Genomic DNA, 26,329 nt, shown 5'->3' on the forward strand with positions numbered 1-26,329 from the left:
CACAAGCTGAGAATCTTTAACAGTTGTTAGTGCAACACTAGCTTTGCATGATGAGTTATGATAGCATTGTCCCCCTACCCGTGAAAGGTAAGTCATACGATAAGTTTTTAAAAAAAACTTCAATAGCTAACTCTCACAATGCACAAAAACACCTTTGCTTCTTATTTTTTTACTTGCTTTTCACTTGAATAACTAAACTAAAAAAAGTTGATTTCAGCATAATAGAATTTGTTTTACAGGTAACATCAATCCACACAAATGAAGCCCAATCCATTATTAGCCATGGAAAAGCTAAACGTTTTTCTCATAATTTATCAATAATTAAAAAGATTTATTTCATTAGGATCAATATGAAGAAATTTTATTCACTTAAATTCATTAGAACAAAATTTTATTCTAGGAAAAAACTCTCTTCTAATAATATTATACCACCCAAGGTTGTCAATTCCGTTCTGTTTTGTCCGGAATGGCCGAAACATTTTATACCAATTCAAAAAACAGAACAAAACGAAACAATTTTCATTTCATTTTAAATCTCGGTCCGTTCCGAATTTTTCGACTCAATTTCAGCCGGAATATTCCGGTTTCATTCCACATGTTCCGTTCCGCTCTTGAAAAGCCATTGAATCAAATTGAACCTTGTTCAATTTAATTAATTAAACCACCCAAGTATAAAAAAGCTCTTTTTCATTACTATTTTCAATAACAATGATATTAATAATAATATTGAAAATTATTATTACTATTTTCATTAACAATGATATTAATTTTTTAAAATTAGATTTATCACTAATATATATGGTTTATATTCATGTTGTTTTTTTTCAAGTTTATACTTTGTAGGAATTTGAGCAAAACAAGGGATACTTTAGATTTTATTAGCCTTGATAACATTGACCTAACTTTATATTTAAAATATTTGTATTAAAACATTTTACTTTCATAAAATATTGATATTTTGTTTAAGTTGAATTACTTTAAGTTAAAGATCTATTTAATCTTGATTATTTAGAAATATTTTAAATTTTGAAATTATATTTGTTTGGCATTGTGTTTGTATTGCATAATTTATAATTAATTTATCTTGAATTTGAATTATATTTGTTGAATATATATATATATATATATATATATATATAAATAGTATAATTTCAAAACGACACGTCAAAACATTCTAAAACTGAAACATTTTATTTCATTTAAAAAAACAAAACACTTTTTAAAACAGAATTGACAACGTAGAAAAATAATAGAGAACGATAATCATCATAACATCAAGGACACAGACTTATAAATTCATAAAAATAAAAGGGCCAAAGGGAAATAAAGGCAAAGTGAAAAATCTAGGGTGCGTCCAGTTCCACTTTTGCTCTGACCCGATCACTATTTTTAGATTCCGGCAAGCTATCCCCCTTCGCTCTCTCCCTAACACTTGCATAATCTCGGTCTAGGGTTTTTGAAGAAAGCATAATGAGAGGATTATTAAACAAGCTCGTTTCTTGCTCTCTTTCCGTCGCTGGCAAATGGCAACACCAACAGCTCCGCCGCCTCAACATCCACGAATATCAGGTCACCTCTCCCTCTCCTCATCCCCTTTATGCATCACCGTGCGAACTAATCTGTAAATTTAGATCCTTGTATCTGTGATTTTGTGCACGATAATTCTTTTTGTCTTTTTGGTATAATTCGCAAGAAACTGAAATAAAAAATCAAGTTTTTTTTTTGTTTGTTAATTAGAAAGATTATGTAGTTCTATTTTCCTTTTATTTTACTTATTTTTTTCTTTCGGTGAAGCTGTTGAATGTGAGGTTGAATTTATTTATTTATTTATTTTTTAATATGCGTTTGTTTGAGATATTGAGCAGTTTGGAATACTAGATTTGTTTGATCTGATGCAGCTATTACTGCTGTGCTATTGTTTTATTTTGATAGGGAGCTGAATTGATGGGCAAATATGGGGTCAATGTCCCGAAAGGTGTAGCTGTCTCTTCTCTTGATGAGGTTAAAAAGGCTATCCAAGATGTATTTCCTGGCGAAAGCGAGGTAATTACAATCAGCATTGCTCCAAATATTTGCAAATGATTCAATTTTTATTTCCCAAGAAATGTTGGGGAATAGAAGAAAAAATTAGTTGCGAGTGTTTTCTTGTTAAATTATGGAAAGAGACAATAAATGCAATAAATTTAGGTTGTTCTTTCTGTATTTAAGTTTTCTAATAATGTACTATTCAAAGATTAGTTTTGTTATATCTTGTTGCTACTGCGAAACTAATTGATGCTATCTTCGACTCTGGTGCAGTTGGTGGTTAAGAGTCAAGTCCTGGCTGGTGGACGTGGATTAGGAAAATTTAAGAATGGTTTTCAGGGTGGAGTTCACATTGTTAAGGCAGACAAGATTGAAGAAACAGCTGGTAATGAAGATTGGCTTCTCTCTTTCCTTAACAACTTGATGGAGAATTTTTATTTATTTATTTATTTTGGGGCCGTATTTAAAATTTTTCTGCCTTTTGTTGTTTGTCTTTTTGTTGAATGAAAGGCATAGCTCCTGGTTTGCTTTGATGGATTTACCAATTATTTTGTTTTATATAATTGAGAAAGTGTAGTTCTTTTAATGCAGGAAAGATGCTTGGTCAGATACTTGTTACTAAACAAACTGGTTCCCAAGGCAAAATTGTCAGCAAGGTTTGGCATCAATGGGCCCTAATAGAACTAATTTGTTGCATATAGTTTTTGATCAATTAGTGCATGGTTAGCTGTTTTCATGGCATATCAGTTGCCTGTTAGTAGCTCCTACTTTGTATGGTTGGATGATTTTAAGACTTGATTTGGGTATGTTATGATTTTACAATGAAGTGAGTTAAAGAATCATAAATGCTTGTGAATGAAGAGACACTTTTGTTTTTTACCGGAAAACTAGGGGGATGTGGAATAAAAAGATTTCAATGGTCTCATTTGATGATTATGTTGCGTGAGATATTTGGATGCCTGTCATGTAATATTTAAGATACCGTGATAAGACGAGCTCTACTTAATAGAAGAATAATGCTCATGGTATTACCTTTACAATTGCATTTCAGCTCCATTTCTCAAGCATCTCACATTTTGTGTTTGTTATTTATCTTCTAATTATATGCGATGTTCATTTTAGTCCTGCCCGTATGCATCCTTTAGAAATTTGGCCTTATGGATACCTCATGTTTTAGGCGTATTAAACCAGTGTTCATATTTCAATCTTTTTTTCATGTTAAAATGATCTGTTTGCTGTCATGCACAACTATCATATGAGATTCGACTCATATAGGATCTCTCTCATCTATTTTTAGGCATAGATGGACTGATTGTGAACTGTTAGCTACATTTTTTAGACTCATTGTGTATTGTAAACAGTGAAAATTATGAATCTGGCTATAAGGTTTTACTTGGTTAGTCTTCCAATTCTTGTTGGCTTGGAGCCAATTATTGTTGGTAACTCATTGATGCTTGCTTAACATGGACAACTTGTTGGTTGATGAGAAGAATGTGCATTGATTGCTGTTGATAAAATGTCCATATCTTGTTTCTTATGTTATTTAATTTTCAGATAATTGATGGCTGCAATACTAATATTAATATTCACTTTGCAAATCAAAAAAAGAAAAATGGCTAGAATGGAGTTGATTTCTCCTTGTACAGTTATCTTCATCCAGCAATATTTCCTTGAAAAGAAAAGTGATTGTCTTGGGGATTGGTTTGAGGTTCAGTTAATTTCCTTTTCTTTTGCAGGTTTACCTGTGTGAAAAGTTATCTCTTGTCAATGAGATGTACTTTGCTATCATGCTGGATCGTACTTCAGCTGGTCCAGTACGTTTCACTCACTGATACGATTATTTGTGCTTTGTCTTTGGTTTATTAATTCTTTTTTCTATTCACTGACAGTAAGTTTGTCCTTTCTTATAAGCACTTGCAAAAACTTGTTCTTAATTAAAGAAGCTTGCACACATATCTTGTTTTCCAGCTTATCATTGCGTGTAAAAAGGGGGGAACCAGCATTGAAGACCTTGCTGAGAAATTTCCTGACTTGATTATTAAGGTTTGTCATCCTTCTTCTTCTTCTTCTTCTTCTTCTAATGTTTTAACTAGGACTATCTGTGCAGTTTCTTCATTACTTGCTTAATTGTTTATAACTGATCCATTGTTGTTTCTGCATTCTGACAGGTCCCTATTGATGTATTTAAAGGAATTACTGATGAAGATGCTGCAAAAGTTGTAGATGGCTTGGCTCCAAAGGTTGCTGATAGAAATAACTCGATTGAGCAAGTGAAGAAATTATATAAACTCTTCTGCGAGTGCGACTGCACATTGTTGGAAGTGAGCATGAATTCCTGCTAATGATGTGTTTATTTCTTTTTTGTTTTTTTCATTGACTCCAAAATGCTAGTTTTGCATTTCCTTTTTCTATATGCGTATCTCATTGTGAACCCCTTTCCTCTCTGCCCAGATCAATCCCATTGCAGAGACTTCTGATAAGCAGTTGGTAGCTGCTGATGCTAAATTGAATTTTGATGATAATGCTGCATTTCGTCAGAAGGAGATATTTGCTCTCAGAGATCCAACACAGGAGGATCCTAGAGAGGTGTGCTATGTTTATTTTTTCCCTTACATGGGCAACTTCACTGGTTATGTGGAGAATGATGAAAGGGTTTGGGGCATATGTTACATCTTAAGTATGTTGTAGTGGAGTTGACTTGTTTTGAAACATGGCGCACAAATGCTTCTGTGTTAGCTTTTGTAACTAAGTAAGGAAATGAAATGCTCCATTAATTGCTGTATCTTTTGGTTCCTTTTTTATCTTTCTATAGGTGGCTGCTGCCATGGCAGATCTAAATTATATTGGTTTGGATGGAGAAATTGGTTGCATGGTGAATGGTGCAGGATTAGCAATGGCTACAATGGATATAGTTAAACTGCATGGGGGAACCCCTGCAAATTTTCTAGATGTGGGTGGGAATGCTTCTGAAGGACAGGTAATATGTTTTATTTTGAAGTATTTTGCTTTTACTTCTTTAATTATCCATTGGCCTCTCTCCTCGCCAATTTGTCTGAGGGAGTCCCTACTGTTGTCATCATATGTCCATGTTTTTATCCCTTTTATTTTTGCTGATGGAAATTTATCTGCAAGTTCAAATCATCATGCTTCTCTAAGAAAGCAATTTTATGAGTCAGGTGGTCGAGGCATTTAAGATATTGACTTCTGATGACAAAGTAAAGGCAATTTTGGTGAATATATTTGGAGGAATAATGAAATGTGATGTGATAGCAAGCGGAATTGTCAATGCTGCCAAACAGGTGAGTTCCTCATCAAATTATATTCAGGTTTTAATCAAAACAATTACTACCGAGTTCATTCTAGCTTCTTTGTGCCACATCAGCACATTTACTGCCGTGTGGAGTTTTATGACAGATAAATTGTAAGCGTGGTCATTTCACAAAAATAAAAGAAAAGAAAAAAAAACTAGAAGTTCCTACTTTTGAATAATATTGTTAAATATTTCATTTGATTTGGCAAGGCATTAACTTTCTCGGTCCTTTCTGAAAAGGTTGCTCTAAAAGTTCCAGTGGTTGTACGCCTTGAGGGCACTAATGTTGACCAAGGAAAGAGAATTCTGAAGGTAAATGTGAATTTTGATTATGGTATTCAATCATGTACACGCTCATTTGTCTTCAGTCATGGATGTTCAATTTGAACTGCGATGGTAATTTTATCTTGATCATTAATATACACAGGAGAGTGGAATGGCACTAATCACAGCAGAAGATTTGGATGATGCTGCAAAGAAAGCAGTAAAAGCATCAGCTAGCTGAGGAATCAAGATACGAAGACCAATTTGTGTTCCTCCCTGTTCTTACAACTTCGGTGAATCAAATATATTGAAAGTTGAAAATAATATAGCCACTACAAAGGTTTATTGCCCCTCAAGATTTTTGTTTTTGTTAACCCACCCATGTCATTGAGCTAGAAAATGGTGGTCTTATCTTTGATTGTGGTAGGCCATGAAATGGAGGGCTTCGAGCCTCTTTTCTTTTTTCTTTTTTTTCTTCCTAGAAACTGTTTTCTGAATGTCGTGCATTGAAAGATATCAGTGGATGAAGCAGGCTGAAGCTGTGGTAACATATTCATCGTTTTCCTTTCTATTTGCAGATTCTACGTATTAATAATTAATAATGTATACTAGCTTAAACATATATACTGCAATATATAGTATCTCCTTTGTGAAATAATAAAACCCAGTGCCTGCTCGTTTTGGGGATTCATGCCATCCCAAATAAACAAAACTACAGGGAGAAATACAGGGCCTGTTGTGTTTCTCTACTACGCAATGTCTTGCAGTGAGAATTGCAAATTTTCAAGGTGCGATATGCTGCTGTGGCTTGGATGGTAATCATGGGATTGACCCCAGTTGCAGGGAATGCTCTTCCATCACTCGCATATAAGATTGACCCCAGTTGCAGGGAATGCTCTTCCATCACTCGCATATAAGTTTTCTTCCTCTCATCTTTTTACATTTTGATCAGCTGCACACCTCCCTCTTTGGCACCCATGTTACAAATATAGGCGACGCCTAATGTGGCTTCTCCTGAACCTCGTTCTTGAATAGGTCACCATCTTTAAGTTGTATTGAATTTTTATTGATTCTGTGAATTCATTGAATTATCAGGAATCAATTCTAATTATTTTTTTTATCCCTAGCCTTCTCTATAAAGAGGGGTGGATGGATTTAATTTATTTAATTTTTAAAAAGTCAGAGAAGTAGACGAGAAAAAACAGAAATTTCTTACTCTTTCTTTGCCTCATTTGCTTCCTTTAGGTTTCGTTGTTATTTATAGATAACAAAATATGAGCAATTTTTCTAGTTTGTAGGCCTTGATTGGATGTGTATCCTAATGAGGTATTGTTGTTAAAATCCTGAGATGCAAGTTTCCTTGAGATGATTTGCATTTATTGACGAGCAATTTAGCTTTAAGAATAGAGGGTATAATCATCGACAATAAATTTCTTTTTTGTATTGGTTTTGATATGAAATTCTATAATTTTGTAAGTATTTTTTATGTATGTACTCATCTTTTAGTTGATATTTTTTTTCATATGTTTTTGTTATCCTTCAAATGTATTTAATTGATTTTACTAAACTATTTCCCTAACAATCTCAAGGATAAATCAATTTATTTATTTAGTTTAATATACTTTATGATTATTTATTTTATACATTTCATACTATAATTATTTTATTTAATTTAATTTATAAATTTTATACAATATTTTTTTATTTTATAATTTTTATCTCTATGTTCTAAGCCAAATTTTAATCAAAATATATATTTGGCTATCGTTTCTTTTAGCAAAAATAATTATGACTTTTACTCAAGAGATTGATGCTTATGCAACTACTTTCATGACAAGTATTACTTTGGTAGGAAGGATTTTTTTATCATTTATTTTCTATAGTGCTTAGTGAGAAACTTGAAAAGTTTAATGATTTTAACTTTAAAAGGTAACGACAAAAGATATTCTATTTAACCACCTTGAACTTAGTGAATTTCTTAACTGAAGATGTGTCTAAACTGTCTAATGTAGAATTTGATCCCATTATTGCGACAACTATGGATGCATAAAATTATAATGATTTTATATGCAAGAATTGCATCATGAATGATTTAGACACAACTCATTGTATAATGTGTATGGTTTCATCAAAAGTTTAAAGGCAATATAGGAAGATTTGGATCTAAAATACAAAGTTGAAGATGTTAATATAAAAAGTTTACATTTGACAGCTTTCTAGATTTCAAGATTGTTGATTTAAGGGTTGCTATAAGCCAAGTTAAAGAGTTTCAACTCCTTTTTCATGGCATTCATGTTAAAGGGATGCTTTTGAGTGAATTTCTCCAAGTTGATACTATTCTTAAAAAATTACCACCATCTTAGAAAGACTTCAAGAACTACCTTAAACATAATCATAAGGAATGTCATTACCCAAAATTTGACCCTTATTTCCAAAATATTTTTCAAGAATCTAAAAAAACAAAAAAATCAAAAAACAAAGGTGTTTTTTTTTATGCATTTTAGTCATTCTCATGCCCATTTCATTAAATTTTGAATATTCCAAACACAAAAAAATTATAAAATTAAAATTAAATTAAAAAAAAGATTGGTGGGTGAAATACAAATTAAGAAAAAAAAAGGACCGAAATGAAATTTGTTTACTTGCTCTCTAAGTAACTAGGAGAAAATGACAAAATTTTGATTATAAATAGAATATGAATTTTAAGAGAGATGAGGGAGTGAAAAAAACCCTAGCCACCATTAAAGAGAAGCAAAAAAAAAAAAAATTGTGAGAAGGAGTGAAAGCAAGGAAAAATGTGTTAAGAAAATAGAGAAAAAAAGAAAGAGAAATAGAAAAATAAACATAAACATAGAATCTTTTCCCACATAAACAAACACTAGCCTATATTTCTTCAACACCCTAACCATATTCAACAAAAGCTCTAACCACTGTCACCTCTCCTATCCATTTTCTCAATCAAAATATAGCATATTATCATGCCCATAAACAATTATCTATTGAATTTTAGCCCAAACCACCTTTACCACCACCTACCACAACAATACACTTTCATCGGTGACCCAAACCATCTCCTTTAAATCATCACACTCACATATTTTTTAGACTTTATTGTTTTTCACGTGTTTTGAGGCTATACCATATCTTTTAATGAAGTGAGAATTTTTCAATGATCAATTGTTGTTTTGAAATGAAAAAATATTTTTATGAAAGTAATATTTGACATTTTAATTTTATCTAAAATAGATAAATATAATGGTAAGTTCTAAAAATTTCATAAAATTCCAAGATATATCAAGAAAATGTCTTCTTTCTTACCCTTAATGAACATTGAAAGGGTAAAGCCTTGATAATATCTCTTTTTAAACCCTAAAATTACCCTTTTCACTTCCAATGAACCTTAAAAAGGGAATTTTTTTTTATAAAAAAAAGTGATTTGGTGACATAAATAATGATAAAAAATGCACATTTAGGTCATGATCCCACTGCTTTTTCTCTAAGGCTATCTCATGGTTTTCCTAGTAAAAAATAGCTTTGAATAAAGCTATGATTTATCAACATAACAAAATTGATTTTGAGATGAAGAAATGCCATCTTTGATAATGCATTCACATATAAATAAAAATTATTCTTTGTAGTCTCATTTGAGCCTAAAATATTTTTTTTAATAATAATTAAGACTAGGATTACTCCTCACACAAAAAGCAAATGAAATTCTCCAAGTAGACAAAATGTTAGAAGTGACAAAAGTGTTACAAAATAGAGTAAGGAAAAGAAAAGGAAAAAAAAAGAAACAAAAAGCTCTCTAAAATGCCTTTAATTAAAGATAAATGTCCAATGACAAAGCACGAGAAAAACTTGAAGAATTAATGTTGTAGTGAAATCAATCACCGAGTTATCAAAATTAAGACAACAAGCTTAAATGATCTCTATATATAATAAGTGATCCTATGTGTTTACACCCTTAAACACCATTTGAACCTTATGTATACCCTTTTTCTTTCTAGCCATGAACCATAACCCACGTTACATTATTTTAGAATCCCTTTATAATAATAATAATAAAACTTTTCGTTCATGTTTCTAAGTTTTAGTCTCTAAGAGAATAATTAAAAAAAAAACAGTTGAAATATTTATGTGTTGGTTATCATTATTTATGACATAGAATCATCAACATAATGCAAAATAAAATTACTCTTTTTGAAAACCAAAACTTTTATTTTGAATCTAATCTTTTCTTTCCAAAAGAGGTCCTTTATTGTTGGAAAATCCATTCATTTTTTTTATAAAACAAAAGAGCTAAAATCATGAGACAACCATTATTTCTTACAATCCCAACCAACATATATCTCGTCGTTTATCAATAAAATATCCAAAAATTACATATTGACATTGAATGACATGTCTTAGGCTTTCAATAAAATGAGTATAATTTTCAATAAAATACTCTTAAAAGTACATTTCAATTATTTTACTTCAACAATTGAACTTAAATAAGCACAATCATTAAAATTTATGGCATGATCCCAAAACAAGAAGGATGATTTTTAAAAAAAATGATCATTAAATGAATTTGCAAAGTTGTCAAGAATGATGATGATGCATTTGAGCATCATGATGGTTGATGGAAAGATGATAAGTCAAACTAGTTGGGGGGAAATAGAAAGATAAACAATATCATATTTGCTAGGGGCAATTATGTGATGATAATGATGTGTGTATGCCTCATGTTGGCTACTAGGAAGATACAACCAAAGTACTTAAGAGATAATTTTATTTGAAACAAATTCATGGAAATCATACAAAAAAAATGATGATATGAAGAACTCTGTCACATGTTGGAAATTTTTCATGATAAAGTAACAATATTGAAGGGACATCCTCAAACTTACCGTGATGGTAACTTTATTTAGTTGATTGGAGATCCTAAAATCTAGATTCAAAGGGAAAACTAAGTCACGTGTCATGTGACACTCTCAGTAAAACTTGAAAATTAGAAAATTTTGCCTGTTCCTATGATGAAAAAGGGAGCTAGCTCTAGTCTAAAAAGGATGGGTTATGCTCTTAATAATTCTTATAACTTGATTCACCAAGTGAAGTATTGCAAAATATTTTTAATGAGAGATTATCCATATGAGTGAGAAATGTAGTTGTTTCTTTGAGAATTTTAAAAAAGATTGAATTCTCTAAAATACTCATAAAGCCAAGAGTTGTTTAGGGAAAAAATGAACACATATATGAGAACTAAAGAAAAATTTAGGAAGAGAGCTATGTGAGTCCTACTATCTTAGTTTATATCGAAGGTTGAATAATTCAAGATATCACATTCACTAATTAGCTAAGTAAATCTAATAGTACATCACTAGAAAACATTTTAAAATCAAAAGCTACCTATCTTGATATAACAATGTCCAATTCATTTTTTTATTTATAATTCTACATTACTTAGTCAATTTCCATTCATGTACAAGATTGCTGGAAAAAATGTCATCCTTGGTAGACCTCTCCTTCACGGAATTAATGCAATGATTAGTATCAATTACCTAATCATGAAATTCCCTACAATCAAGGGGGTGGCTATTGTAAGGGGAAACCAATTTTTCTCAAGGAGGTGTACCTTAACCTATCTAAAAGGTAAGAAGACTTTGGTGTTGGACCGATAAAAGTCCTCGAATGAACAAATGAAGGTTGGAGCTGAGGCCTCTAAGAAATTGAAAGAAGCAAGCCTTGGTGAGAGAGTAAGGAGATGATAAGAAAAGTGGGTTCCATTCTCGAACTAAGGTAGTAGTAATTATTGATGAAGCTCCTCAATGTCTAAAAATCAAATTTTGTATTCAAACCATCAGACATTAGCCTTGAAGTGGCCTCTCATCGATTAAACATTAATTCATCTTTCTCTCTAGTTACACACAATAAAATAAATTTTAGAGGAGAACGATAAAAAGAAATCTTGAGGGAGATAAGTGCAAACTACTGGAGGAAGGAGTCATTCAGGAGGTGATGTTATGTGGATCTTTTGATTACGTGGTCAAGATATCCCAAAACATTTCAAATACAACCCAAAAAACTAAAAATCAGGTTTGATAGAACTCTGATCCAGAGGTAACCCTTACCTAAGAACCAAGGGTATTGGAATAAACTTGCATAAAGACCCAAAGTATACGAATGACACTACGAAACTAGTTAAACTTACATAAGTCGGATGCACGATCTTTGTCCTTACAAAGAAATGATGTATTACCACAAACAATCAAAAGGAAGAAACTCATGTTTATTATCACCAAGTTGCCATAATTTGCTACTCCAAAAATATTATATAGTCTCATCTAAATAACCCTAATGAACCTGTTTTGGGTTGTAAACCAATAAGTCTAAAATAGGAATCAACTAACATTAGTCCAATAATAAAATAAACCTCTCAACAATGTCTAATATGTCAAAGCAAACCCAAATTAAAAAGTAGGATAATAAAAATAGATTTTTCAAGCTAGGATTCCTCCGTGTAGTTGAAATCTCCAAGCTTTTCTCAGTGGTGTTTTGGCCAAAACTTTTAGTATAGGAATTCAATAAGGAAACTTTATTTTGATTGCTATAATTTTCTTCCTTACGTTGCCTCCTCTTAGTCTCCTTAATGTGTTGGAGTACCTGTAAAATAAGGAAAAGAAACCCAAGAGAAAGATCCCCTTAGATGCCACAACATCAAGTCCATGCGAGACTTGGAATCCTTGCAAAGTATGGATTCCAATTCTTTAATGAATCCAAGCCATATTAGGAAACCTTGTAGCCCAAGCCCATGCATAAGTTTAGGGCCTGAATAAGCCTCATTTAATTTGTCTTTTCTGCTTAAAATTAAGCCATTATAGATTTGGACTGATTGGGCCAAAAATACCAATAAAGAATACTTTGTCGACGAATCTATCAAAATATTAATATCAACTTCAACCAATTTAAATAATATATTCTTGAACTCTAATTGACCTGAAACTTTACCATAATACAGTTCTATATGTCTAGTATCTTCTGTAAAATTTCATCTTGATATGATGTATGATTTGAAAGATATATTTAATTTTACAAAACTAGTCAATAGGCATTTTAAGGCAAAATTCTGACATAATTTGGTTCGTATAATCTTGAAAGGACTTGTCCTTGAATCTATAACATGAAAATCATCCATTAAAGAAAACAAATCAGTACCAAAATGAAAAATTACATCATCATCAAAGCTCGAAAGAACTTTGTTAGCTAATAAGATCTCCTTAGTATACAAACTCTCTTTTTCAACCATCTTCCCCTTATTTAATTTTAGTTACTCATCATATATTTGCTTAGGTATTGAAGGTACAAGAGTTATGGGCCTTCCATCCATCTCAAAGGAATACCTATTTGTCAACCTATCATGCATAGCTCTTCTATCATACTGTCATGGTCTACCAAGCAACAAATGACTAGCTCGTATTGACACAATATCACACAAAATATTTAACAATAGAAAAAGCAATTAAAACCTGCTTATGCACCTTCACTTCACCACTATCATCCAACCACTTTATTTTATATGGTATGAGATATTTGGTAGTGTGCCAGTTCAACTTTTCCACCAATTCAATATTAGTTATATTAGTGCAACTATCACTATCTATAATTAAACTACATACCTTATTCTAAACATGACATCTCGTATGGAATCTTTTCTCCCTCTAATCTTCCAACTTATCCATATTGACATGCATATTCAGTGCTCTCCTCACCATAAATGTTTCTCCCTCAACCAGATACCCAACACAAACATCATCAACATCCTACAATAATGGCATCTTCTCCTCTTCATCCTTCCCATAAGTCTCAAACTCATTATTGACTTTCATAAACATGACTCTGTTGTTTGGACATTGTGAAAAAAAATGACCAAAACCCAAACAACAAAAGCATTTAATGTCATGATTACGAGAAGTAGGAGTATCATTGTTTCTTTTACCAATGGTCGATATGTCTCTCTTCTCTTTAAGATATTCATCCTTACCCTTCCTATTCATCTATAATAGACCAGCCTCGGTGTTACCCTTCCAATTAGGTTTTCAAGGTTTCGAAAGGTCTAATTGTTGGCTTTGCCAAAAGGTACCTTTCCATTTAAACTGTATTTCCATCTTCACAACCATATGCATCATCTCCCCTAACTCCATAATATGAGCTATATCGCGAATAAGGCAAATCATGAATCTAGTTATAATAGCCTTTCTATCCTCCTCAATATTAGCCCACATCATAACAAGTTTCATCTCCTAGAAGTACTCATCAATACTCTGTGTACTGATTAGTACTTAAAAGTGTATTTTTATCAAGGTTTTATATCATCATTTTGCATTTAAAGTATCAATAAGTCCTTAACTAGAGCATGTTTTATAATATCATGTCTAAAACTATAAGATACCTTTAATTTATGGTAAATATACATCTTAAATGCAGGCCTATCACATAAATGAAGGGATTGATTGATGAGTTTAACTACTGAAATTGAGAAGACAAAGAGAGGGTTAAGCTTAGAAAAGAGATGATGGTTTAGTCCAAACTGGAACACTGTTAAGTCATTGAGTCATATCTGGAGTTGTAGATCTTGGATTTCAGTTTGGTTTATATGGATAGAAAGCTAAGACATAGGCCTAAAACATTCAGGGGAGTCAAAGACTCAATTCTACTGTTTGGAAGTCCAAATCTTAGCATCAAAAAAGAAGTCTGAATCTGTCCTGCAGTCCAGACACTGTTCAATGTTTAGCCCATATCTCGAGTTCTAGAAGTTCAAATGCACCGATTCTGTTTTGGTTGCAAAGCTGAGACAATTTCATAGAACTTTCATGAAGACAATCTGTTCAAATTCTGACGTTAGCAATGACGTTTTGTTCAGACAAGAAGATAAGAATAGTTACCAAGTCAAGATGTGGCCACCCACTCAACAATTAGTCATCAAATCAATAGTTTCAAATTTTGGCCTATAAAAGGAGGCATTTGCCTTGCATTTAGGCATCTTGGTTTTCAGATTAAGATCATGTTCTTGCTCCCTCTCTCTTTATATTTTTGTAATGCTTAAGTTTTTTTATATTAATCTCTTGTCTATGCTTTTCATTTCATTTCCTTTACTTAGTTAACTTATATCTTATTTATGTTCTTATCTTGTTTATTTATGTTTCTCTCTTTCATTATGTTTAGCTAAGTTTATGATGTCAAGGTGAAAAGGTTACACTAATGGTGTAAGAATACGTATAGTATAAACTCAACATGGAATTTAATGTTTGATACTAACATGTTTTGTATTTGTTATCTTGTTCACTTTTAATACTTTGCTTGTTAAATGGTTAATCTAGATTTATGTTGTATAACCCTTGGTACAACAAATACTTGGCACTTTCATAGCCCAACCGTATGATATAACCGACATTTGTGCTATGAAAGGAACTTGATTTGTTGTTAACATAAGTTATAATTATGAATACCTGACAACATTTACAAGTATTAGTATTATTCGAATAAGATAACTCATGTAATCATGTTAACAATTTATAATCCGATTGGAACCTCCTCTGTGTGTGGTTTCCAGTTGAGTAATAAAAAGAGTTTATACTATACTTGTTTGAAATACCATTAGTGGATCCTCTAACCTTGACACTTATTTTATCCTTGTTTAATCCTTATATCAATATCACATCTCAGAGCTCTCTTCAACTCCTTTTCTGTTATTATCTATTTCTTTATTTGTAGTTTATACAGTTAACCTTCATGTGATTCGACCCTGGTCTTGCCGGGTTATTTATTACTTCGACACTCCCACACTTAGGAGAAGACATCAACTCTTTGGTCGTGTCAAGTTTTTGGCGTCGTTGCCGGGGAGGTAAATTCTTGTATAAATTATAATATTTACTTTATTTTCTCTTTTCACTTTTCATTTTATCTAACTTTTGTTTCTTTTTTTTTATTTTGTTTTGTTTCTTTTTCTTTTCTTTTCTTTTCTTCCTTTTATTCTCTTCCTACACATGCATGAGAGTTTGGTCACGTATATTAAGTGGTAGACTTTGTAGGGTATCCTTATCATTTTCAAAAAATATGGCCGAAGAAGATAACCAATCGCTTCATAATGAAAATAATGAGAATAACCGTGTTAGAACACTTAGAGACCACATGAATCCCATAAGAACAACTGCACCATCATGCATAGTTTTGCCCCCTAATGCATCTCATTTTAATTTTAAGCCAGACATTATTCAACTTTTACCTTTTTTTCGTGGCTTAGATCTATAAAGTTCATACTTGCATTTGAGGAGGTCTGTAACACCTATAATAACTTAAATTGTAGTATGAACACCATCAGATTAAAGCTTTTTTCTTTTTCATTAAAAGATAAAGCTAAAACATGGCTACAAAATCTTAAGTCAGGATCCATTCGTGCTTGGGATGAAATGCAACAACAATTTTTAAAGAAGTTTTTTCCGTCTCACAGAACAAACTCTTTCAAAAGACAAGTCACCACTTTCACTCAAAAACCAGGAGAAACATTTTACCAATGTTGGGATAGGTATCGAGACTTGCTTAATACTTGCCATCATCATAGTTTTGAAACATGGAGATTGGTTTCATATTTTTATGAAGGGTTAACACCTAAAGATAGACAAATAGTAGAATTGATGTGCAATGGAACTTTTGAAGATAAAGACCCTAATGAAGCAATGGAGTACCTAGACTTGCTAGCTGAAAATGCTCAAAATTAGGACACTACAAGCACTTATGAGACACCAAGTAAAACTCAGCCTCATACATCTAGTGGAGGAATGTACAACCTTAGGGAAGATCATGACCTCCAAGCCAAGTTTGCATCTTTAGTTAGAAAAGTCGAGGCACTAGAATTGAAAAAGAGTGGTCAATTAAAATCTGTTCAAGACATTGTGTGTCAAATCTGTGAAACCAATGAACACTCAACCAATGACTGTCCAACTTTGTCTTCTTTCAAGTAATGCCTTCATGAACAAGCCCATGCTTTAAACAGTTTTCAAAGGCCCAATCATAACCCATACTCGCAAACATACAACCATGGTTGGAGAAATCACCCAAATTTCAGTTGGAAGAGTGATAATAATAATGCACAAACTTCACAGCCACCGTTTCAAACACACCATAATTTCCAAAATTCTCATGGATATGCACCTCCTTATGCTCCACCTCCTAAAAGAAATCTTGAGGAAACATTGCATGTATTCATTGAAAAGCAAGAGACAATCAACACTTAAAATGCTCAAACCATGGCAGATCTAAAAGATGCTCTTTCGAAATTCGCATCTGCTCTCAGTTTTCAAGAGAAAGGTAAGTTTCCATCTCAACCACAACAAAATCCCAAAAGGCAATACAATGCAAATACAAGTAGTTCTGGGAGCCAACACATGGATCAAGTCAAATCAGTCATCACTCTTCGCAGTGGTAAGGATATTAAAAAAAACTCATTCTTGAACCTTGTGAGAAAGATGATGAGTTAATCTCTGAGGGTAAGGAAGGGGTTGAATTTGAACATTGCAAAGAAAAGACTGATTCCCCGCCAGCACTTCCATTTCCTCATGTCATGACCAAACAAAGGAAAGTCAATCACAACTCTGAAATCTTTGAAACTTTCAAACAGGTAAGGATCAATAAACCTTTGTTGGATGCTATTAAACAAGTACCTTCTTATGCTAAATTTTTGAAAGACTTGTGCACCGTGAAGAGAAAACTGAATGTGAAAAAGAAAGCCTTTTTAGTCGAACAAGTAAGTACCATTCTTCAGAACAATAATGCTTTGAAATATAAAGACCCTGGTTGTCCTACAATTTCTTGCTTTATTGGAGAACATAAAATTGAAAGAGCTTTACTTGATCTTAGAGCTAGTGTGAATTTACTTCTATATTCAGTCTTTCAGAGTCTCAATCTAGGTGAGTTAAAACCAACTTTTGTAACTCTCTTACTTGCTGATAGATATGTAAAAGTGCCTAGAGGAATAGTTGAAGATGTGTTAAAACAAGTTGATAAATTCATTTATCCTGTTGATTTTTATTGTCTTGGATACACAACCTATTGAAGCATGTAATTCATTTCCTGTTATTGTAGGAATGGACTAATGAAGCTATCATTCGGACACATGACATCGGAGAATAATATTTTTAACATTTGCAAGCAACCTGGAGATGATAATGATTCACAAGAAGTAGATGTTATTGAAGAATTAGTTTATGATCAATTTGAATCTACTTTGAGTAAAATTGAATTTGATGAATCTGAAGATTTGCAAATGATTTATTCTCAGGAAGAAATCACGGATGAAAAAGACATCGAAAATGTTGATACAGATATTTTGTCAAGATTGACAATAGAATCGCCTTCCGACATTACACCAATCGATGATTACTTTCCTGATGAATCTTTACCTTCTCTTAGTTCAATGCCTTGGTTTGCTAAAAATATCAATTTTCTTGCTTTAGAATATTTTCCAGCTCATTAAAGTACCCAAGACAAAAAAAAAGTTTTTGAACAAAGTGAAGAACTTTCATTGGGATAACCCTAACTTATTCAAATATTGTCCTGATCAAATATTTTGAAGATGCATTCCCGACAATGAGGTAAGTAGTGTCATTAAATTTTATCATTTTGAGGCATATGAGGGTCGTTTCTCATCAGAGAAGACAACTACAAAAATCTTACAATGTAGATTTTATTAGCCCACCATGTTCAAGGACATGCATGCATTCTGCAAAACTTGTGAAAATTGTCAAAAAGTTGATATTGGTAAAAAAGCTTTGCTTTATAATTCTCAACTCCATTTATTTCCTGGAAAGCTAAGATCAAGATGAAGCGGTCCTTTTATTGTGAAACATGTGTATCCATATGGGGCTTGTGATATCGAGAATCCAAAGAATGGCAATGTTTTCAAGTCTTTCTCCAACCCCAGTTAAATGGCAGATAACGGTACTCCGTGACTCTTAAGTCGGTTCTTTCAGTTTCCCATAATAACTGATATCTGTGTATATATTTGTGCAATTCTTTGCTCTTTCTCCATTCTTTGCATCTCTTCTCCAATTCTCATTTGAAAATGGACACCACTCTTGAAAAAAAATATTTTCCCACTTTGCCTCCAAATACGATTAAAAAAATTTACCGTGCTAGATGTGAAAGATTGAGGTTGTTAATGAATCATGGAATTCCTGAAGATATTCGCTGGCTAATTGAAGCAAATGTCTGATTATCAGGTGAGTCCTCCAATTCTTTCATTTCATATATGCCCGAAACAAGTAAAAGCACTTTTACAAAGAAATGTCGTGCAAAACGACTGAAAGTCTGTCACAGATGTGCCAGATGGACTTGTAATGCAACATGTCATTTTTTAGGAATGATATATGTAAACCATGAAGATAAAATACAATTCATTAAGGATGGCCTGAGTAAGGGGTCTTTAGATGATCTTCTATTGACTCTTGAGACGCATCCTAGTGGAGATGTGCATCGTTTATGGCCACAATTCCATAAAGAACATGCTCGATATAGTCTTAGGAATCTAACTAAAAAAGACCCTGTTTGCCAGTTTTTAAAAAAACTGAATGGGAAGCCTATCCCCGACCTATAGAGGGCGTTTAAGCCGTTCTTGGACGTAAAACCAAGGGAAGATGTGAGTCATAATCACAACTACCTGTACATACACATGCTTTTTCAAAATAAATAAATAAATAAAGAGAGAGAGAGAGAGCGAGACTTCAGCTGACCTACATATAGGTGGTATGATTGCATTTTCAATTTCTCATCTATAAAATCTTCTCTTTCTTCCTTTTATTTCTACTCAACCCATACATTCAACAGATATAAAAGTGTGTAGAAATGACAGGTTCCTCAAGTCATCATATAAGAAATATTTGTGTTTTCGGTGAATCCAGTCTTGGGAAAGAAAATGAGTTTTTAGAATCAACAAATCATTTTGGTCAGGCACTAGCTGCGAGAAAGATTCATTTAGTGTATGGGGGAGGCGACCTTGGGTTAATGAGGGGTGTGTCAATAGCTGTATTTTTAGGAGGCAGTCAAGTTTTGAGAGTCGTCCTTAAAGCTTTAGCAAAAGGGGACATCATTGGAAAAACAATTGGAAATGAACTACATGTCTCCACAATGTCTGATCGAATGAATGCAATGTTTAACCATGCTGATGCCTTCATTGTTTTACCAGGTGGTCTTGGCACATTGGAAGAGATCTTTCATATTTCATCTTGGGCCCAACTGCACATTCACCATAAATATATAGGTTTGTTAAATGTTAATGGTTTTTATGATAATTTGTTGTCTTTTCCTGATCAAGCTGTGGAACAACAATTTCTAACATCATTGGCATGACAAATCATAATCTCTGCTGCTGCTACTGAACAATTGATTGACCAACTACAATCTTTCATCTCTGTAATTGATCCCTCCATGAGTCGCATAAATTGGTCAACAATGAAAAGCCGTAAAAAGCTTAGATTGGATTTGAGCCTTCATTTGTGAAACCTTGTGTCTTTTGGTTTTATTAATAGCATATTATTTTGTTTTGTTATTTTTTATATTTGTTTAAGTGTGTTTCAGGTTTGTCAGTGTTTGCTGTTTCAGGTGATGTCTTCTATACTCTATCTTTCTACCTTAGGACATTGAGGACAATGTCTCGTTCTGGTTGGGGGGAGAGGGTAGTAGTTGACATATAAAAAAAACTAACTTACTAACTATTTTTGCTATTATTAAAACCATTTGACAAAACTGTTATTAGGATGGCAGAGTAAAGAGGAATTTTATTGACTCTTGAGACGCATCTTAGTAAATATTCTTATCAAGGTCTATCAGAATACTTCTTGAAATATTCAGGTTTGCAAACTCTCACATTGTTATCATTGATTCTGCTCATATATTTATTTAACAAGTATTCTTAAACCTTCATTTTCACACACACACTTTAACATATGATTGTGGGTTGCACATTGAATTATTATATTATTTATGTTCTTTTGTTAAAGGTAACAACTAAGGGAAATGGATAGTATATAATTTGCAAAAAAAAAAAATACAAATTGATAATATTGATGATAATAAAAACATAGATAAGTTTGGTTTCGTAGCTTCCATAACCTAAGCAATTAAGCCCGAAGGGGTGTTTTAACACCTAATACCCTAAAGTCAACTGACTTGGGAGCTATTGGCCCAAAGCTTGTTACACGGGTTAAGGAGAAAAGCTTAAGGGAATCAAACATTGCACTATTTACGTATCAGTATCTGCAACCCGAGTTACTAAGCTTGTAGGGGTGTCTCAACACTTAATGCCCTAAGACCAACTGGCCTGGGAGTAATTAGCTGAAAGCTTGTTACATGGGTTAAAGATGCATTATGTTTTAAGTTATATGTATATATATTAAAAAAAAGAAAAAAAATAATTCTCCTAACCCAAGAAAGTTAACCTTAAACATTAGAACAAAATTTTGTTTTCTTCCAAGTAAAGCCCAGAACTATGTGTTGATATATTGAGCACAAAGGAAGGTTTATTAATATATTGTTTAAGAAGTATGAAGCAGATATCTAAATTTACTGAGAGTTTGTTTATTTGGATAGATTAATAAAAGTTGAATGATGAATGTCTTGCTTTGTGAAACTTGCAAATTGTTTTTTTATTTTAATGCTTTAATTACTAGGGACTAGTAATAAGCTGGTTGGGGTGTGATTAATAGTTAAAAGTGTATTTTTATCAAGGTTTTATATCATCATTTTGCACTTAAAGTATCAATAAGTCCTTAACTAGAGCATGTTTTATAATATCATGTCTAATACTATAAGATATCTTTAATTTATGGTAAATGTTCATCTTAAATGCAAGGCTATCATATAAATAAAGGGATTGATTGATGAGTTTAACTACTGAAATTGAGAAGACAAAAAGAGGGCTAAGCTTAGAAAAGAGATGTTGGTTTAGTCTAAACTGGAACACTGTTCAGTCGTTGGGTCATACCTGGAGCTATAGATCTTGGATTTTAGTTTGGTTTATATGGATAGAAAGCTAAGACATAGGCCTAAAACATTCAGGAAGAGTCCAAGACTCAATTCTACTGTTTGGAAGTCCAAATCTTAGCATCAAAAGAGAAGTCTGAATCTGTCCTGCAGCCCAGATACTGTTCAGTATTCAGCCCATATCTCGAGTTCTAAAAGTCCAAATACACCGATTATTTTTTGATTGGAAAGCTGAGACAATTTCCTAGAACTTTAATGAAGACAATCTATTCAAATTCTGACGTTAGCAATGATGTTTTGTTCAGACAAGAAGATAAGGATTGTTACCAAGTTAAGATGTGGCCACCCACTTAACAATTAGTCATCAAATCAATAGTTTTAAATTTTAGCCTATAAAAGGAGGCATTTGCCATGCATTTAGGCATCTTGGTTTTCAGATCAAGATCATGTTCTTGCCCTCTCTCTCTTTTTATTTTTGTAATGCTTAAGTTTTGTTTATATTAATCTCTTGTCTATGCTTTTCATTTTATTTCCTTTACTTAGTTAACTTATATTTTATTTATGTTCTTATCTTGTTTATTTATGTTTCTCTCTTTCATTATGTTTAGCTAAGTTTATTATGTCAAGGCGAAAAGGTTACACTAATGGTGTAAGAATAAGTATAGTATAAACTCAACATGGAATTTAATGTTTGATACTAACATGTTTTGTATTTGTTATCTTGTTCACTTTTAATACTTTGCTTGTTAAATGGTTAATCTAGATTTATGTTGTATAACCCTTGGTACAACAAATACTTGGCACTTTCATAGCCCAACCGTATGGTATAACCGACATTTGTGTTATGAAAGGAACTTGATTTGTTGTTAACATAAGTTATAATTATGAATACCTGACAACATTTACAAGTATTAGTATTATTCGAATAAGATAACTAATGTAATCATGTTAACAATTTATAATCCGATTGGAACCTCCTCTGTGTGTGGTTTCCAGTTGAGTAATAAAAAGAGTTTATACTATACTTGTTTGAAATACCATTAGTGGATCCTCTAACCTTGACACTTATTTTATCCTTGTTTAATCCTTATATCAATATCACATCTCAAAGCTCTCTTCAACTCCTTTTCTGTTATTATCTATTTCTTTATTTGTAGTTTATACAGTTAACCTTCATGTGATTCGACCCTGGTCTTGCCGGGTTATTTATTACTTCGACACTCCTACACTTAGGAGAAGACATCAACTCTTTGGTCGTGTCATATACCTTGGCTTAAAATCTGTAACCTTTGATACAACTCTTTGTAGGCAAAAATCTCTTCCTCATAATGGATTTTATCTCATCTCAAGTATCAACTTGCCTCTCAGGATTCCTCTTGTGGCATAGTCAGTAAAAGAAATCACAACAAACTTGAATTTCTTGAGCTCTGGATAATTATGACACTAAAAAACCCATTTCATCTTCTTCTCCCATTCTAAATAAGCTTTCAGATCATTCTTCCCCTAAAAAAACTAGTATTTTTAGCTTAATTGTACCAAAATCTCCACCAAACTCAACAGTATAGTCATAGTACCTGTAATTACCTCTCCATCCAAAATTATCATCATATATATCCCTTATATATAGACGATTCTGCTATTATCCAAGCCATTCCCCATATCCCACAAACACATTATCAAAATCAACGTCACTCATGTTTATATTATCAGCCATATACTCATCCATATCATTACTAACTCGTCTAATAACCCTCCTAATATTAAATTATATTTGCTCAGGTCTATTTTAAACCCCACCATGATCATTAGTTGGTTGTTTCTCCAATTTATCCAACTTATCTCCAAATGCTTGAATTTCTAGAGCTCAGGATAATTGTGGCACTAAAAAACCTATTTCATCTTCTTCTCACACTTTAAATATGCTTTTGGATCATTCTTCCCTTTAAAATATGGTCACGATACCTATAAATACCCTTTTGATTGAAATTATCATCATATATATCCCCTCCATACAGACGATTTTGCTGTTATCCAAGTCGTTCCCCATAGCCCATAGACACATTATCAAAATCAACATCACTCATGTCTGTATTATCAACCACAAACTCATCCATATCGGTGTTAACTTGTCTAACAACACTCCTAAAATTAAATTCTATTTGCTCAGGCCTATTTTAAACCCCACTGTGATCATTAGTAGGTTGCTTCTCCAATCTATCCAACCTATCTCTAAATTTATTGGCCATACAATCCATATGTTGTCTCAAACATCTTCAAATTTAAAAAATCAGTTAGTTGACAAAAAATATAAATTCCTCACTCACTCCCTCACATGTTTATACTCCTCTTGTGTTTTACTAAAGCATTCATGCTAATTTGTAAGATACTTTATGACAAGATAAAGACACACTAGAATTAATTAACGATATGGGAAACTAAGATTAACACAAAAAATACCTCTAAACTATAGAAATAATCTGACCAAAACTAGAAACAAGTAGAAAAACCCAAAACTACCCAATTTGTTTTTAATCGAACTGATTGAACCATTTTTTAACTAAATTGATTTGAATATTTTTTTATCTTAACTGATGTGGATTAGTTCACGAACATCAAAGACCCATCACATGTTCCAAATAGGCTAATCACAAGGTCCAAAGCGAAGACATTAAAATAAGCATTTAATGGGTTGGATGTGCAAATTTCAGCCAATGCTAAACTTGGAGATACTTTAGAGCATCAAGAGGAGGTCTTAGTATATTTAATCCATATGTAAGAGGGGCCTAATCCATTATTTGGGCCATTAAGTTTCGATAACAAGTCTGCCAATTTTGTATCAGTTTTGGCCAGCCTTGTTTTGCGATGTTTCCATGTGTTTTGTGGATTCCTAAATAGTTTTAGATTTCCTATTATGTGTGAGAAAATTAATTATTTCCTTTAAATATTAGGATTTATTATTTTTATTTTATATCCTTGTTAGGTGAGGAGAAAACATTGTAAAAGAAACAAAGGAATCCAAACTAACTTAGAAAACACATGTGGCAACAAAGTTTCCTTGTTATGCAAGAAGAATAATTCAGCAACTTAATTGTGTTTTCTATTATTGGAAGGATATCAAGAGGTAACAAAAAAGAGCATTAAAGGCAGCATCCTTTTCCTTAAAAAAAGAAGAAGGTAAATACAAGGCTGAGATTAGAATCCTATTCTAACTTGAAAACCAAAAGGGCGACAACTTCTCTTTTAGTTCCTAGGATTATTGGGCAGCATTATAGGCTATAAATAAGTCTTGTATTAGACTTGCAATATTTTCTTTTCTTTTATTCTCATGGTAGAACAAGATGTAGACTTATAGGAGGCTTATTTAATACTTTATTTTCAGCTAAGATCCAAGGCTTGTTTGGATCAGGGTTTGGGCTTACTAATAAAGGTTCTGGGTCGGTTTTTGTAAGTGGGTTAATTCAGCCCACAAGGGTAGATCCATTAGGGTTGGTTTCTCTAGACTATTGAAACACATGTAAGCCTAAATTTTGGTATTTGTTTTATCAGTAATACTTTTGAACTTTTCAGTTTGATGTGTGAGAAAGATTCTTGCATTTTTTGGTTCTTAAATGAACTAAATCTAACTTATCAAAGATTAACTGACTTCATGGCTTCATTCGACTTCATTCTAATAGTGTTGGTGCTTTGAGATAGATTTTCATTGTGTCACACTCCTATTATACCTCTTTTAGCTTTCTTGGATCATATCTTAATCTTGATTGTGGATTACATGACCACATGATCATGAGGATTGCGTCACCAATGCAATAACAAAATTTTTCTAGATAATAGGTTATTATTTTATCAAGAAACCCTAATTAACACAAACTCTAGAGCTAGATGCGAAGAAAAATAACAACAAAAACAAAGACTTAAATTTTAGGAAAAACTGAAACAAGAACAAGGAAAATAAAAGGATATAACCTGATGTTGGAGCCTAGCTTTGATACCAACTAACATGGATCTCTTAGTCACATGGTCAAGCAACCCCCAATAAAGTTGAAATACAACCTGAAAAGCTAAAAATCAGGTTTGATAGAACCCTGACCTAGATGTAACCATATACCTAAGAACCAAAGGTATTAGAATAAACTTGGACCTAGAAAGAACCATGTACCTAAGAACCCAAAGTATACGAATGATGTCAAGATGCTCATTAATATTTGATAAGTCACATGTTCAATCTTTTTGCCTACAAAAAAATGATGTTTTACCAAAAACAATCAAAAGGAAGAAACTCACGTTTATTATCATTAAGCTGCTAAAATTTACAGCTTTAAAAACATTATATAGTATCCTCTAAATAACCCTAATGAACCTTTTTTAGGTTGCAAGATAATTGGCCTAAACTAGGAATCAACTAGCATAAGTAAAAAATGAAATAAACTCCTAAACAATGACCAATAAGCCGGAACAAATTTAAATTAAAAAAATAATTGTTCAACATCAAATAAATAAAATAGAATAATAAAAATAGAGTATTTATGCTAGAATTCCTCCATGTAGCTGAAATCTCCAAGCTCTCATTAGTGGTGTTTTGGCCAAAACTTAAAGTATAGAAATTCAACTAGGAAACTTTATTTTGATTGCTAGAATTTTCTTCCTTATATTGCCTCTTTTTAGTCTTCTTGGTGTGTTAGGAACACCTGTAAAATAAAGAAAAGAAATCCAAGAGAA

The 26,329-nt window shown here is 32.4% G+C and overlaps 1 protein-coding gene across 1 annotated transcript; it reads left to right on the forward strand.

Annotated features, from left to right (window-relative positions):
* The first annotated feature begins 1,312 nt into the window (after positions 1-1,312).
* On the forward strand, positions 1,313-6,149 carry LOC7455712 (succinate--CoA ligase [ADP-forming] subunit beta, mitochondrial). Its single transcript, XM_002320589.4, has 12 exons — positions 1,313-1,569; positions 1,933-2,043; positions 2,299-2,410; positions 2,617-2,681; positions 3,762-3,839; positions 3,994-4,068; positions 4,194-4,346; positions 4,477-4,611; positions 4,838-5,002; positions 5,202-5,324; positions 5,576-5,647; positions 5,763-6,149. The coding sequence occupies exons 1-12, from the start codon at positions 1,471-1,473 to the stop codon at positions 5,838-5,840; spliced, it is 1,266 nt and encodes a 421-aa protein (XP_002320625.1). The 5' UTR covers positions 1,313-1,470; the 3' UTR covers positions 5,841-6,149.
* The last annotated feature ends 20,180 nt before the right edge of the window (positions 6,150-26,329 follow it).

Source organism: Populus trichocarpa, chromosome 14 (genome assembly GCF_000002775.5).
Source record: "Populus trichocarpa isolate Nisqually-1 chromosome 14, P.trichocarpa_v4.1, whole genome shotgun sequence".
Classification (NCBI taxonomy): domain Eukaryota; kingdom Viridiplantae; phylum Streptophyta; class Magnoliopsida; order Malpighiales; family Salicaceae; genus Populus; species Populus trichocarpa.

What these genes read in the sequence shown, in the direction of transcription:
- LOC7455712 (XM_002320589.4), top strand. Translation starts at nt 1,471, where the DNA reads ATGAGAGGATTATTAAACAAGCTCGTTTCTTGCTCTCTTTCCGTCGCT. An exon ending in CACAGGAGGATCCTAGAGAG is followed by an intron (nt 4,612 to 4,837) that starts GTGTGCTATGTT and finishes ATCTTTCTATAG; the next exon opens with GTGGCTGCTGCCATGGCAGA. An exon ending in TTGTCAATGCTGCCAAACAG is followed by an intron (nt 5,325 to 5,575) that starts GTGAGTTCCTCA and finishes CTTTCTGAAAAG; the next exon opens with GTTGCTCTAAAAGTTCCAGT.